The sequence below is a fragment of the Populus alba genome, chromosome 19, assembly GCF_005239225.2.
Source record: "Populus alba chromosome 19, ASM523922v2, whole genome shotgun sequence".
Taxonomy (NCBI): domain Eukaryota; kingdom Viridiplantae; phylum Streptophyta; class Magnoliopsida; order Malpighiales; family Salicaceae; genus Populus; species Populus alba.
The window spans coordinates 18,556,579-18,569,824 of record NC_133302.1 but is presented as its reverse complement, the minus strand read 5'-3'; the positions used below and the strand labels follow the sequence as shown (position 1 = coordinate 18,569,824).

The following is a 13,246-nucleotide window of genomic DNA, read 5'->3' as shown; positions in this document are numbered from 1 at the left end:
AAAAATTTACTCTCCTCTTTCACAAACATTCAAAAGAGTCTATATCATGGAATTAGTCGTGGTGCGTGCAAGCTGGCCCAAACACCCATGTTAATAATAATAATAATAATAATAATAATAAGAGTCTATGCTTGGGTATTATGGTATATAGAGAAGAAATAGTCCAATGCTTTACCCTTTACATAAATGAGTATCATTAAATGATTTCAGATTAATTTATTTAAGGCCACGAAGAAGGGGAGACATGATATGCTTTTTTTTTTTTTTATTATTTCAACTCTTGCCCTGTTAAATAGTTTGATTTTGCCTGTTAATTTTGTGAAAGGAATATCATCCTTTCCATATGGTTGTGGGAGGCGGCCCTTCCATACATTTTTGATTTCATGATGCAGCTTTATTGGCAAGCCATCCTTTCACATGAAAACCCAAGTAAATCAATCATCGCAAAGACTGGAGTTGAGGGTGTTAAATTTTCCATCCTCTAGGAAGTGGGCATCTATGGCACTATCACTCAGCAAGGCGTTGAAACGTGTTTGACTTACCTAGATGTCATTGATAAGGTACAATGCTTCTCTTTTATGTGCTCTTGCTAATTAGCAAAGGTCATCGGTTCGAATGCCATAAATTTTAAGGTCACTGAAAGCTTACCTAATCATTAACTTTAGAATCTTGGGGGATTAGTTGAGGTGCACGTAAGTTGGCTTTGACACCCACGATTACAAAAAAAAAAAAATTACTTCTCTTTTATATGCTCCTGCTAATAAATTCATGAGCTACTTATGTAGTTGCTTTGTGTTGATTTCTTTTTTACTTTCTTATTAAAGAGTTGTTTGTGGTTAAGAGCACCTAGAACTTGTTATTCATCCAATTTGTTGGGAATAACTTTTATTATCATTTGTTCATCCATTTCTACATAATGTTTTAAGTTGTACACTACAACATCAGAATTATGAGGCCAAAGAAACTGAACCAAACAACATATGCATATTATGGCTAGTCAAAAGGTTCTTTTTGGTGGAGGTGAGGACTCTCTGATACTTAAATAATTATCTTTTTAAATAAAAAAAATACAAGAATATTCTATAAAAATATGCTCTGAAAATATAAATGCAGTAAAGAAATGAAGATTATGAACTTTTGTTCTAAAGGTCTCATGATGTATTTATAACCCATGAGTCTTTTTTTTTATGAAAAGAAAGGTCTGCCGTGTAATTACTCTGATAGCATTTAATGAGGGATAAATATCCTTACATCTATATTAATATTTCATAGGAATATGGTGTGTTTTTTAAGGACTTTTATATACCTAAAAAGATGTAGAGAGATTAAGAGTTTAAGACGTCAAATGTAGCTAAGCTTATAAAGTATTAGTTCTTCCCTGAGGTTTAGACCCAAGAGAGATTGATCATTCCCTTTGACATGCCAAGAGATGGCTATCACTTTGAACTTGGCTAACCGCTAAGTCCAAGTGTCTTGGGCCTGACTTGCTTTCTAGACCCAAGTCACATTAGACTTGCCTGACTACCAAGTTCAAATGTCTTGGGTTTGGCATGTGTGCCAGAACAACATTACCTTGAACTTGGTTAACAGCAAAGTCCAAGTGTCTTGGATATGGCTGAATGATGAGTTCAAGTGCTTAAGCACCTTGAGTCTGACACGCATGCAAGACCCATGTTTCTTCAACTTGGCTAACTGCCAAGTTCAAGTGCCTTGGATCTAGTAGGCGTGCTAGATCTATATTCCTTAGACTTGGCTGACTACCACATCCAATCGCCTTGGACTTGACTGACTGCTAAATTCAAGTGTATTAGGTTTGGAAAGTGTGCCAAATCAATGTCACCTTGGATTTAGTTAATTGTCAAGTCCAATTGTGTTGGGTTTGGCAAACATACCATACCCATTTTATCCAAGTCTGTCTAAAATGTTATACCTACTTTGCACTTGACTGACTGTCAATTCAAATGCTTTGGATCTGATATATTTGTCATATTCATATGTTTTAAATAACCAAACAAAAACTTAATAAAAAGTTTACTCATCAAAGGTAATTAAGGGAAGAGAGGACTGGAAATCCTAAGATGTATAAAGTTTCGCCTTTTCTCTCTTAAGTGTTGCTTTGTTCCATTTCTTTTCTCTAAGGCTGCATTCTTTTTCAAAGTTTTGATTTTTTTAAATTAATATTTTTAATGTTTTTTATCGTTTTGACATGCCAAATATAAATAAAAACAAACAAATATTATTTAAATATATTTTCAAATAAAAAATATTTTAAAAACTAACCTCTCATGCATTCTTAAACCTTTTTTTATCTTTTTTTCCCCTTCATGTAATAAGATTTTTATGCCATACTGATCATAGCTTTTAATAATTCACATTTTGAAATTGCCTAGCTCATCATGATGGGGCTTGGCATATTGTCATGCTTAATAGTGATCAGGTCTCGCTACAGCTGGAATCAACGCATTTTTACTAGAGTGTTTGTATTTCTAGAGAATTTATATTCACCTGTCTTTCTTGAGCCAAGGCTCATTGGTCTGATGTCCAAATCCAAGGCTCATGGGTTCGATGTCCGAATTTACAGCTCATGAGTCTGGCGTCAAACTTAAGGCTTTTAGATCCAACATTGTAGTCAGATTCAAGGCTTTTGGGTCTGGCATTTAAGAAGGGCCCAAAGTTCTTGAGCCTTGCATTGCTGTTAGGCCCACTTAAATTTAGGTTAGACAAGTTTAATATTATTATTAATATTAAAAATATTATTAGTTTTATTATAATTAATATTATTAATATAATACTTAATAAATTTGAAAAAAATATATATTATTAATATTGAAAAACAATCATAAACTTGATTTGAAAGATAAAATAAAAAAAATTATTATTATTATTATTATTAATTAATAAATTTGAAATAAAATATTATTAATATTGAAGAAAAACTATAAATTTGATTTAAAGAGATTAAAAACTCTAAAAACTTGGGTCTGACATATTTATCATCACCATCATTATTAATAAATTTGAAAAAAATATATTATTACTATCGACGAAAAACCATAAATTTTATTTGAAAAGATTAAAAACTATAAAAACTTAGGCCAAATAAATTTATTATTATTAATAATATTATAAATTTGAAAAAATATTATTACTATCGAAAAAAAAAACATAGCTTTGATTTGAAGGGTAAGTCAATTATTATTATTGTTGTTGTTCTTATTATTATTATTATTATTATTATTGTCCTTATAAACTTGGGTTTAACATCACTTTCTAGATTTGATTTGAAGGGTAAAAACAATTATTATTATTAATTCTAAAATCTTATTTTAGAATTAAAAAAATCTATTACTTACTTCAATCTTAGAAGATGTTGTTTTTTCACTATCGTTCTTTAACCGTTGGGTTATGGGTTTTTTTTGGTCTTTTAAAAAAAAAAATGTAGATACAACCATGCTTTTAAGGGGGAGAATATGCATGTGTTGAGGGACTTTTTAGAGTTCAGATATAAAATTATTAATGAATTTGAAAACAATATTGTTATTATTGAAAAAAAACTTAAATTTGATTTCAAGAGTAAAATTAAAATTTATAAAAACTTTGAAAAAAAAAAGCAAGAAAAAAACATTAATTTTGACCCACACTACCTTGGCCAAGTCCAAGTTAGTTGGGTCTAACGCACTTGCCACATCCAATTAACTTGGGCTGGGAACCCCCAGCCGGATCAAAGTTACATGGGTCTGGCGTGTTGTCTGGACCCAAGTAACTTGGGTCGAGCTCCCGACCGACTCGAGTGACTCGGGTCCGGACGCTAGACCTAAAAACCTTGAAAAACATCCTCCTTTTATTATGGATTCGCATAGTGAAAGGTTGATGCCTTTAACTTGAATCCGAATGTCGGGCTCAAAAGCCTTGAAAGACATCCACAATAACAACAACAATAATGATAATAATTTTTAATTTTACCCTTCAAATTAAATGCATTTTTTTTTCAATAGTAATAATAAATATTTTTTTTCAAATTTATTAATAATAATTTTAAACCCTGCCAGACCCAAGTTAATTGTCTTTAGCGCACCTACCAAATCCAACTAACTTAGGTCGGGAACCCCAGCCAAACCCAAGTTACTTAGGTTTGTTGTGCTAGCCAGACGCCAGACCCAGAGCCTTGGGTCCAAACGCCAGACCCAAGAGCTACGAGTTTTGACTCCAGGCCTTTGAGGCTAGGAACCTGACATCGAACCCTAGGCTCTTAGGTTGGGCGTTTTGATCTTAGAGCCTTAGGTCTAGATACCAGACCTAATAGTTGCAGGTCCAAACACTAAGCCCTAGACCCTCGAGTCTAGATGCCAGATCCAAGAGCCTTGGGTTTGGATGCTAGACCGAGGCTTTAGGTCTCAGTGACAGACCCAAAAGCATTAGATACGAACGCCAGACCCTAAACTTGTTTGGTTGACATGCCTGACTCGAGGGCTTAGAGTTTTGTTGCCTTGTTTGACTTGGGCACCTAGGATATAACAATCATTCCATGTCCCAGCATTGGGTATCCGGTGGCCATGTCATGTCAGAGCACCTGGGGCAGGGCTGACAGTCTTGTCTCGCCTAAGCGATGGAGCCTACATGCCTTATAATGCCCCAATAAAATCCGAATTGATTATTTTATTCACAATCATTTTTTCGATGCCAAATGCATCCCATGAAAAAGATAATCTTACCCCCATTGCATGCCTAACAATTTTTTTTGGCAAAGACAACTCTTTCATTATATTTTACCAATTTACAGAAATCTATGTTTAGGTAAATTATAAGAGAGTCACTAAACTCTTTTAGTATATTTTACAATATAATAATTTGTTTATCAAGCATTGATGAACAAAATAATTTAAAGATATTTTTAAAGTTTTTTTTAATATATTAAAATAGTATATATTTTTTTATTAAAAAAAAACAATTCATAAACATTAATTAATTAATTAATTATTATTATTATTTTTTATGAAACGATGATGAAACCTCCGCCCCAAACACACAGCTGAGCTGATGATCAAACATGCTGAGCACAAGCTGACATCAGGTTTGGTTGCCATATGATATCATATTGGAAGTTGGAACCTAACTGAAACCAAACACGAGACATAGTTAAACGAAAACGATGATAACAATTGATCTCTGTGTTGAAACCTCCGCCTTCTCTCTCCCTCTCCCTCTCCCTCTCCCGATGTTTCCAAGAATTCATTCGTTTCTTACATAATAGTAAAAAGTAATCAAACACTCCTCCATTTCCAAACACTTCTCTCACAACTCCCGCTTCAATGGCTCACCTTCTCCACACCACATTCCTTCCTTCCTCCTCTTCTCTCCCTCAAAAATCCTGTCTTTCTTCATGCCCATCTCACATTTCCTCTTCAAGAACCCGGGTCCATGCCAAGATCCGCGAAATCTTCATGCCTGCTTTGAGCTCTACTATGACTGAAGGAAAGATTGTTTCTTGGGTCAAATCCGAAGGTGACAAGCTTTCTAAAGGTGAAAGTGTTGTCGTTGTTGAATCCGATAAGGCTGACATGGATGTTGAGACTTTCTATGATGGTTACTTGGCTGCCATCATGGTCGAGGAAGGTGGTGTTGCTGCAGTTGGATCGGCTATTGCTTTATTAGCTGAATCCCAGGAGGAAATTGAGGAGGCCAAGTCTAAAGCTGCTGCTTCTTCGTCTTCTTCTTCTCCGGCTCGGGATCCGACTCCATCCGCCGCGGCTCCGGCTCCGGAATCCACAGTTTCTGTTGATAAAGCTGTTCTGGTGGCGCCGCCTTCTCCGTCGGTGGTGGCATCGGCTGTGCACCCTGCGTCGGAGGGAGGGATGAGGGTGGTGGCGTCGCCGTATGCCAAGAAGCTTGCGAACGAGTTGAAGGTTGAGTTGGGGAGAGTGATAGGGAGTGGGCCTAATGGGAGAATTGTGGCTAAGGATGTTGAGGCTGCGGCGGCGGGGGCTGCTGAATTGGGTTCAACAGCAGCAAAGGTTTCGGGGGCACCTTCTGTGCACGCACCGCCTGGGTTTGAGTTGGAATCGGTGGTGCCTTTTACGATAATGCAAGGGGCAGTGAGTAGGAATATGATGGAGAGTTTGTCAGTGCCTACATTTAGAGTGGGGTATACTATTACCACCAATGCACTTGATGCTCTTTACAAGAAGGTAATAATTGTTATTGGGCCATTTCCTTTTCTAATCATAATTTGGGATGCTTAAGATGGGATTTTGCCGGTAATATAATGATATTTGGATGTTGCTGCTGCGTAAGATTGATACTATATGCTGTATATGAGATGATGATGTTTGATTGATGATCATGCTTCGCTTCTAGATTGGTGAAGTTTTATGATTTTTCTAGTTTAGAATCCGAAACAGCTTGCTGTATTTGCGATTAGCTATTTTTTTTTAAAACGATCCTAGATGAGAACATAAAACGGTACCCTGTATGGAGAAGTTTCTATCGTGATCTTCTTTCAAATATGCTGTTCGAGTAATTAGTGTTTAGTAATTTGATTGATGCTTTCCAAAGGAAGGTATCATCATGGCTAAAGAATGCCAAAGTTCTGAGTGTTCAATAATTTAGATTCAGTGATAATTTAGCAATTTAAGATGGGGATCTACAGGGCAGGTTTTGATTGTCTTGTACCGAATTCATTTGTCTGTTGATTCATCCTTGCCATTGTGCTTCCTTTTCTGTGCATGTCTAGATCAAGTCCAAGGGAGTGACGATGACAGCATTACTTGCAAAGGCAACCGCACTGGCATTGGTTAAGCATCCTGTAATAAACTCCAGTTGCCGAGACAGTAATAGCTTTACATATAATAGTTGCGTCAACATTGCAGTTGCTGTGGCTATTGATGGTGGCTTGATTACACCTGTGCTTCAAGATGCTGATAAGGTTCTTGTTAATCTGTTTTGGGATGTTCTATTGATATTCTGGGTTATAAATCCTTGTTCAGGTTGGAATATTTTTCTTTTAATGCATGTATCAGGTTGACATTTTCTCATTGTCAAGAAAATGGAAGGAGTTAGTTGATAAAGCCCGAGCCAAGCAACTGCAACCTCAAGAATACAACACAGGTATACCTATTACATGTTCTCAATTCTTATTTAACTGTTCAAGATATGTTTATCAGGAATTCTTGGTGATCCATGTTCCAGTTTGGCTACCCACATTGCTCACAACAATTTATTTTGATGCATAATGTGACTATAATAGTTTATCAACTTCTTGTTGATATCCTGGACATACAAATCTTAATTCTTTTGCAAGTTGTGAACTTAAAGGGTTAATTAGTTCCAAATGGATAATTGTAATTTCAAAATGGATGGAAAAGCACTTTGTTCTGCATAGTCCAGCATAATCATAATTCTATTCATTTGACTAAATCATCATCTGGGTTACTTTAGGTATTCAAGAAACAATGTAGTTTCATAGGAGTGAATGATAGTGTCTCACTGCATTTCCCAGAGTTGGGAAGGGCTGTTTTTTCTAGGTTTGCAAATGGTGATATTGACTATAGTTCCATAGTTCTTGTTGTTGTGTTTTTCTCATTGTGGAGTACTGAGTTATTCGATTTGTGTTTTCTAATGCTTGAAGTGTTATTTAGTAATTCTTGTGCAAATATCCTTTGTAAGTGGATTGCCAGAATCACTCTGTTTCCAAAATCATTAGTGCATATAAAGCTGTTGCAAACTGAAAGGAGGACGTGTGGAGATATTAATTCTGGGATGACAATCCATTCCTGTGTGAGTCCAGCTTGTAATGCTTGCTTTAATTTGCTGCGAGTGCAAACTGATAGGGTCTGTTGCAACTTCTGATAATCCAGTTACATGCTTTGTGCTGACTGGTTCGTTAGTCATATTTTCTTGATTTCTGTAGTTCATAATCCTTGATGTCACAAAGTAATATTGTGTTTCTCATCTGTGTTTTCACAGAAATTTTTAGGCATGGCATTTATATTGTTAGCATGTCATTTCCCAATCTCTATTTATTGCTCTTGTTCACTTATTTGCAGGTACTTTCACACTTTCTAACTTGGGAATGTTTGGTGTGGATCGGTTTGATGCCATTCTGCCCCCTGGAACTGTAAGTGTTTTCACAAGCTTCATACCTGCTGGATTCTCTACAAGAGGCTACTATACATAGTATGCTCGTTATTAGTGATTGGCATATGGTTTGGTTTATTCATCTGGATGATTGGTGTGACATATGGTTTGGTTTATTCATCTGGATGGTTGGTGCAGGGAGCAATTATGGCTGTTGGAGCATCACAGCCAACTGTTGTAGGAACCAAGGACGGCCAGATTGGCATGAAGAATCAGATGCAGGTAACAAGTATATTATATTCATTAGTTTCTGAAAAGGTTGTTTCTGTATGAAAAATAGTTTAATTTTTATTTCTCATACTGTAAACTGTAAGTGCTATATCTACAGGTAAATGTCACAGCCGATCATCGGGTAATCTATGGTGCTGATCTTGCTGCCTTCTTGCAAACACTGGCAAAGATTATCGAGGACCCCAAAGATCTTACCTTCTAATCAGAATCCTGCCACCAAAGCAGGCCATCTTTACATTCTGAAGATTTCCCTTTTCCTTGTATGATTCAGAGCCCATCTTCCTCTGATAATCATTCCTCAATCTTCACGGAGCATACTCAAAAAGAGAAATGTAGGAGCTATAATCTCTGTCCAAAGTTCTATTTAGAACAGGAGCAGAATTTTGAAGAGCAATTTTTATTTGGGTTTCAGATATCACAAATTCTTTTACACTTTAACATTGTTGTAAACGCTGGCAGTTCTTGCTTCTTATCAAATTTCCTTTTCTTTTTCTGCGATTGGTTGTTGTAGCTGTTTATCAGATATGTGAAACATAAATGTGATCTTCAATGTTTCTTCCCATGTGTCCATAAAGTTGAATGGAATTGGTGCTTCCATTTGGGGAAGATTGCTGTCCGGTGACTGAGGAATCATTTTGGCTTTAGTTCTTATGAATGTCTCTCCATCCCTTGCACGGTTTCACAAGTAAACAGCACTTGCCAGTTGCCTGCACTCCTGGCTGGAAATGCCAGTCGCCATCTCGTCAGCATTCATGTTCATATTAGCTTGAAAACTTGCAATTTGCCTGCAACTTAAATGACTACAGAAATGGAGCATCTGCAGATATAGGTAGAGCCAATGTAAGATGTGTTTCCCTCATATTCCATTGTTGTTCTTATCTATATGTTTTTGTTCATGTTGTGGTCACCATCATGTTATCATCAAATTTATGTGTTTCTTAATTGAAGAAACATAGCAAACTTGAATTATTGTTAGTTTGATCCTAAACTGCGCCTCGAGTAAAGATTGAACCGAACTTGAACACCCAGTTGCTTCACTCAATTTAGTTAAATTATAGGCACTAGATAAAAATAAAATTTGGAAGAACTCTAACCGGGGCAAAACAAGAGATGGATAGATGCATTACTCATAATTTTCATTTATGTATTATGTATACATAGGAATTGCAGATTACATGCAAGTCGGCTTGCAACAGCTGCCTCGTTCTGTCCAGCAAGAAACCTATGTTCTACTTACAGATTTGAAATAAAAACTTGCGAAGTATAATCTTTCGAATATATAGAACTGCTGTTTCTAGGGGGATTGTATTCCGAAGGCCAGTCTTCATCGTGCATTGAGGATCATTCTTAATACGCTCTTCATCTTTGGCCTTGCTTCTGGGGAAACACTAACACAACTAAGGGCAATCTTAAGGACCGCACGCATGTGGCTTCTGACAGCAGGTGAAGTCCTGCTGATGTTAAAATCAAGGATGCCATCCCACCTGTCTTGCTGTGTTGAGTTCCTTAAAACCCATTTGGCTAATTCAGTTCCCTCACTAACTGATGGCTTTCCTGTCAGCAATTCCAGTAGAACGACCCCAAAGCTATATACATTCCCAGCCATTGTCACCCTCATTGTGTATGCATACTCTGCAAGAACCACAATCACTCATCAAGTCAATATCAGAAGCTCAGGCATATGCTGAACAAGGATTCATCAAGCAGTCTGAAACTACTTACAAGAAACTATTCGATATCCATGTTCATGGGAGAATTCATGAATTTTGGTCACAACCAGTTCATACAAATTAAATTTTGAATACTCGTTGGATATTAAGTTGAGCATAGAGTTTTGTTTACCTGGTGGAATATAGCCCACAGAGCCAGCAACTGTAGAAAGGCTGCCCGTGCTCTTTGTTGGATCAATCACTTTGTGGAGCTCAATGTCTCCAACTAGTGGCTCCTTCAGAGACTTGAGCAAAATGTTTCTGCTTGAAAGGTCAAGGAGGAGAATCGGACCAGAGGAGCATCCATGAAGAAAGGTAAGGCCTTGAGCAACTCCAACTGCTATACTGTAACGGCTTGCCCAGTCTAATGTATCTCCCAGTTTACCATGAAGAACATCAAAAAGCGTACCCTTCTCAGCATATTCGTAGAAGAGATAAGCACTGTCGACGGTCAATACATAGGCCAAAGGAGTCATGACATTAGAATTGCTCAGTTTCCCTAAGACTTCCAGCTCTTGTCCGAATTTATTGTGGCTACCCAATTGGAAGATCTTGTCGCTCCAGTTGAGCTTCTTGACAAAGTAGTTTGCTCCAGAAGGCATGGTGGCTTTATAGTATGTTGAAAACCTAGTCTTCAACTCAATGTTCAATGGATCAGCAGCTACTTCCATGGCATTGGTGAAATCGATGCTGGACCTGTGAATTCCATTTGTAGTCAACAGATTGCCTTGGATGACTTGAGGTGGTGGAAGATTTTCCCCTGGTTGTGACTGTTGATCATTAACCTTGAGAAAGCGCCTGGAGAACAATAGAACTATAATCGAGACAATGCCAACAGCAAGAACAGCAGCAACAACTGCAACAACAACTGGCACAACAACTGATCTCCTCTTCTTCGGGGATTCTTGGGGAGTGTTTGTTGCTGTATTATTTATAAGTCTTGAATTTCCACTTGCATTTAAAGACACATAATGTTTGAAATCTGGGATGACCCCAGAAAGCTGATTGTTTGAGAGTATCAACTGATTTAGGGAATCCATTCCAGTAAGAGACTCTGGAATCTCACCTGAGAGATTGTTGTTTGATAGATCCAAAATTTCTAGGCCTGTCAGTCGGGAAAGAGTTCCTGGAATAGCTCCTTGAAGGAGGTTGGTGCTGAGATTCAAAGCGATCTGCAAGTTCACCGGCATCATTGGGATATTTCCACTTAGTTGATTTTGTCCAAGTTGGACTTCTAACAGAGAGTTCATGTTGTTGATAGTGGCAGGTATTGGACCCCGAAGATTGTTGCCTTGCAAGTTCAGGTGAGCAAGTCTTTGCAAGTTTGAAATTGGAGAAGGTATTGAACCAGTGAGCGAATTCCAGCTGATGTTCAAGGTCGACAACAACTTTAATTGAGTGATCTCTAAAGGGATATCTCCACTCAAGTTGTTGAGCTGAAGTTTTAAAACTTGAAGATTACTGAGATTACCCAACGGTGCAGGTACAGGGCCTGTAAGGTCATTCTGTGCCAAATTCAATAGTGCCAACCTACGGCAAGAACTCAACTGATGGGGTATCTCATTGGTCAAGCTATTGTTATCCAGTTCCAAGTAGGTCAAGTTATCAATTGTCCCGAAAGAAGGAGGGATTGACCCCTTGAGCCTGTTGCTTCCCAATCTCAACCTGATCAAGCTCTCAGATACCTTTGCAGGTAATGAGCCTTCCAACAGATTATAAGACAAATCCACAAGTTGCAAGTTCGACCCTGATAAAAGATCTGTCGGTATAGGCCCACTTAAGCTATTGTAACTGAGATCTAAGAAGCTAAGATATCTTGTAATTCCACTGGGAATTGTACCACCAAACTTATTCTGATTCGCTGCAAATCGATACAAGGTTGGGATATTTGAAATGTTTGCTGGGATTTCCCCAATCAATTTATTGACAGACAGAAGTAAAATCCTCAACTTGGTGAGATTCCCAATCCTAGTAGGAACCGACCCCTCAAGATTATTGGCACTGAGATCAATTAAGTTCAAGTTCTGATAATTTGCAATTTCTTGAGGGACCGTACCTTGGAAGTTATTCACAGAGAGCTGAAGTTCCTCCAACATCGAGGAATTTCCAAGGTTTACAGGAATAGGACCAGTGAACATATTGGAACTAAGATTCAAGCTTTTAAGTGCAAGCAATCCATCTAACTGTAGATTAACATTACCAGACAGATAATTGAAAGACAAGTCCAAAGATTCTAACCCAACAAAAACATTAAAAGCAGGCAAAGAACCATTTAGCAAATTTTTGCTAAAATTCAACAACTTTAGCCCATCAATCCTTCCACAATCATTGATGAACTTATCTGAAATTGAGCTCAAACGGTTGTCAGAAAGATTAAGGGCTTGTAAAGTTTCAATCTCGCAAACAACAGGCAAGAAATTAGAGTTGGAGAGACCAAACGCAGATAGAAAAAGACCAGTTACTGACGAGTTACCAGAGCTGCATCTAACTCCCTTCCAAGAACATGGGTCTTTAGTAACATCCCATAACGAATCAGAAAGGTTAAGTAACTTAGACAGATTCATCATGGTGCTGGCCTGGTTTGAAGATAGTTGAGAGAACACTGATGGAAACAACAAGAACAAGAAGGACAAGAAAAGAGAGGTTCTTTGCTGCACATACCTTGTCATTTTAGCTGAATTATCCAGCTAGTTTTTTCTATACTTGAACTTTCGTTTCTGGATGTGCAAGTGTGCAGTATTTTGTATATATTTTTGTTTCTTGGGCTCAGTTTCAGGTAAAGAGGAGACGGAATAAAAGGAAATGGCAGACTCAAGGGACGTAGAGAAGATTTTTCAAAGTAAGTGCTTTGCTTTGCTTTGTGTTTCGTGGGAAAGATAAAACAAATGTAAGGCGTGTCGGGAGTGGCAAGTTGACTGTGGACTTGAGCAGAAACTTGTGCTTCTTCTTCGGGCAAGAGACTTGGACTGGCACGCATTGGTGTTATCACACCTTTTGTGTAATGTGTGTTTGTAGGGCTGCGGGATTTCTTCTTTTTCTTCGAACTTGCCAAGGAGGCCTTCCTGTTTTCTTTCTTTTTTTATTACTTAATTTTTCTTTTCTTGACTTGGACACCTTGGACAGGCTCACCTCTCGTCTTTCCCAGAAATTTGGTGGTAGATTATAAAGAAAGC

At 37.6% G+C, this 13,246-nt stretch overlaps 2 protein-coding genes across 2 annotated transcripts; one reads left to right on the top strand and one right to left on the bottom strand.

The window, feature by feature from the left end:
• Window positions 1-5,050: 5,050 nt before the first annotated feature.
• Window positions 5,051-8,860, top strand: LOC118056515 (dihydrolipoyllysine-residue acetyltransferase component 5 of pyruvate dehydrogenase complex, chloroplastic). Its single transcript, XM_035068741.2, has 6 exons — window positions 5,051-6,185; window positions 6,731-6,922; window positions 7,017-7,104; window positions 8,043-8,113; window positions 8,272-8,355; window positions 8,462-8,860. Exons 1-6 carry the CDS (start codon window positions 5,310-5,312, stop codon window positions 8,564-8,566), a joined length of 1,416 nt encoding a protein of 471 aa, XP_034924632.1. The 5' UTR covers window positions 5,051-5,309; the 3' UTR covers window positions 8,567-8,860.
• A 594-nt stretch (window positions 8,861-9,454) lies between these two features.
• On the bottom strand, window positions 9,455-13,246 carry LOC118056514 (uncharacterized). The gene is made up of 2 exons (XM_035068740.2): window positions 10,207-13,246; window positions 9,455-9,996 (listed from the first exon to the last, which is right to left on the bottom strand). The coding sequence occupies exons 1-2, from the start codon at window positions 12,740-12,742 to the stop codon at window positions 9,689-9,691; spliced, it is 2,844 nt and encodes a 947-aa protein (XP_034924631.1). The 5' UTR covers window positions 12,743-13,246; the 3' UTR covers window positions 9,455-9,688.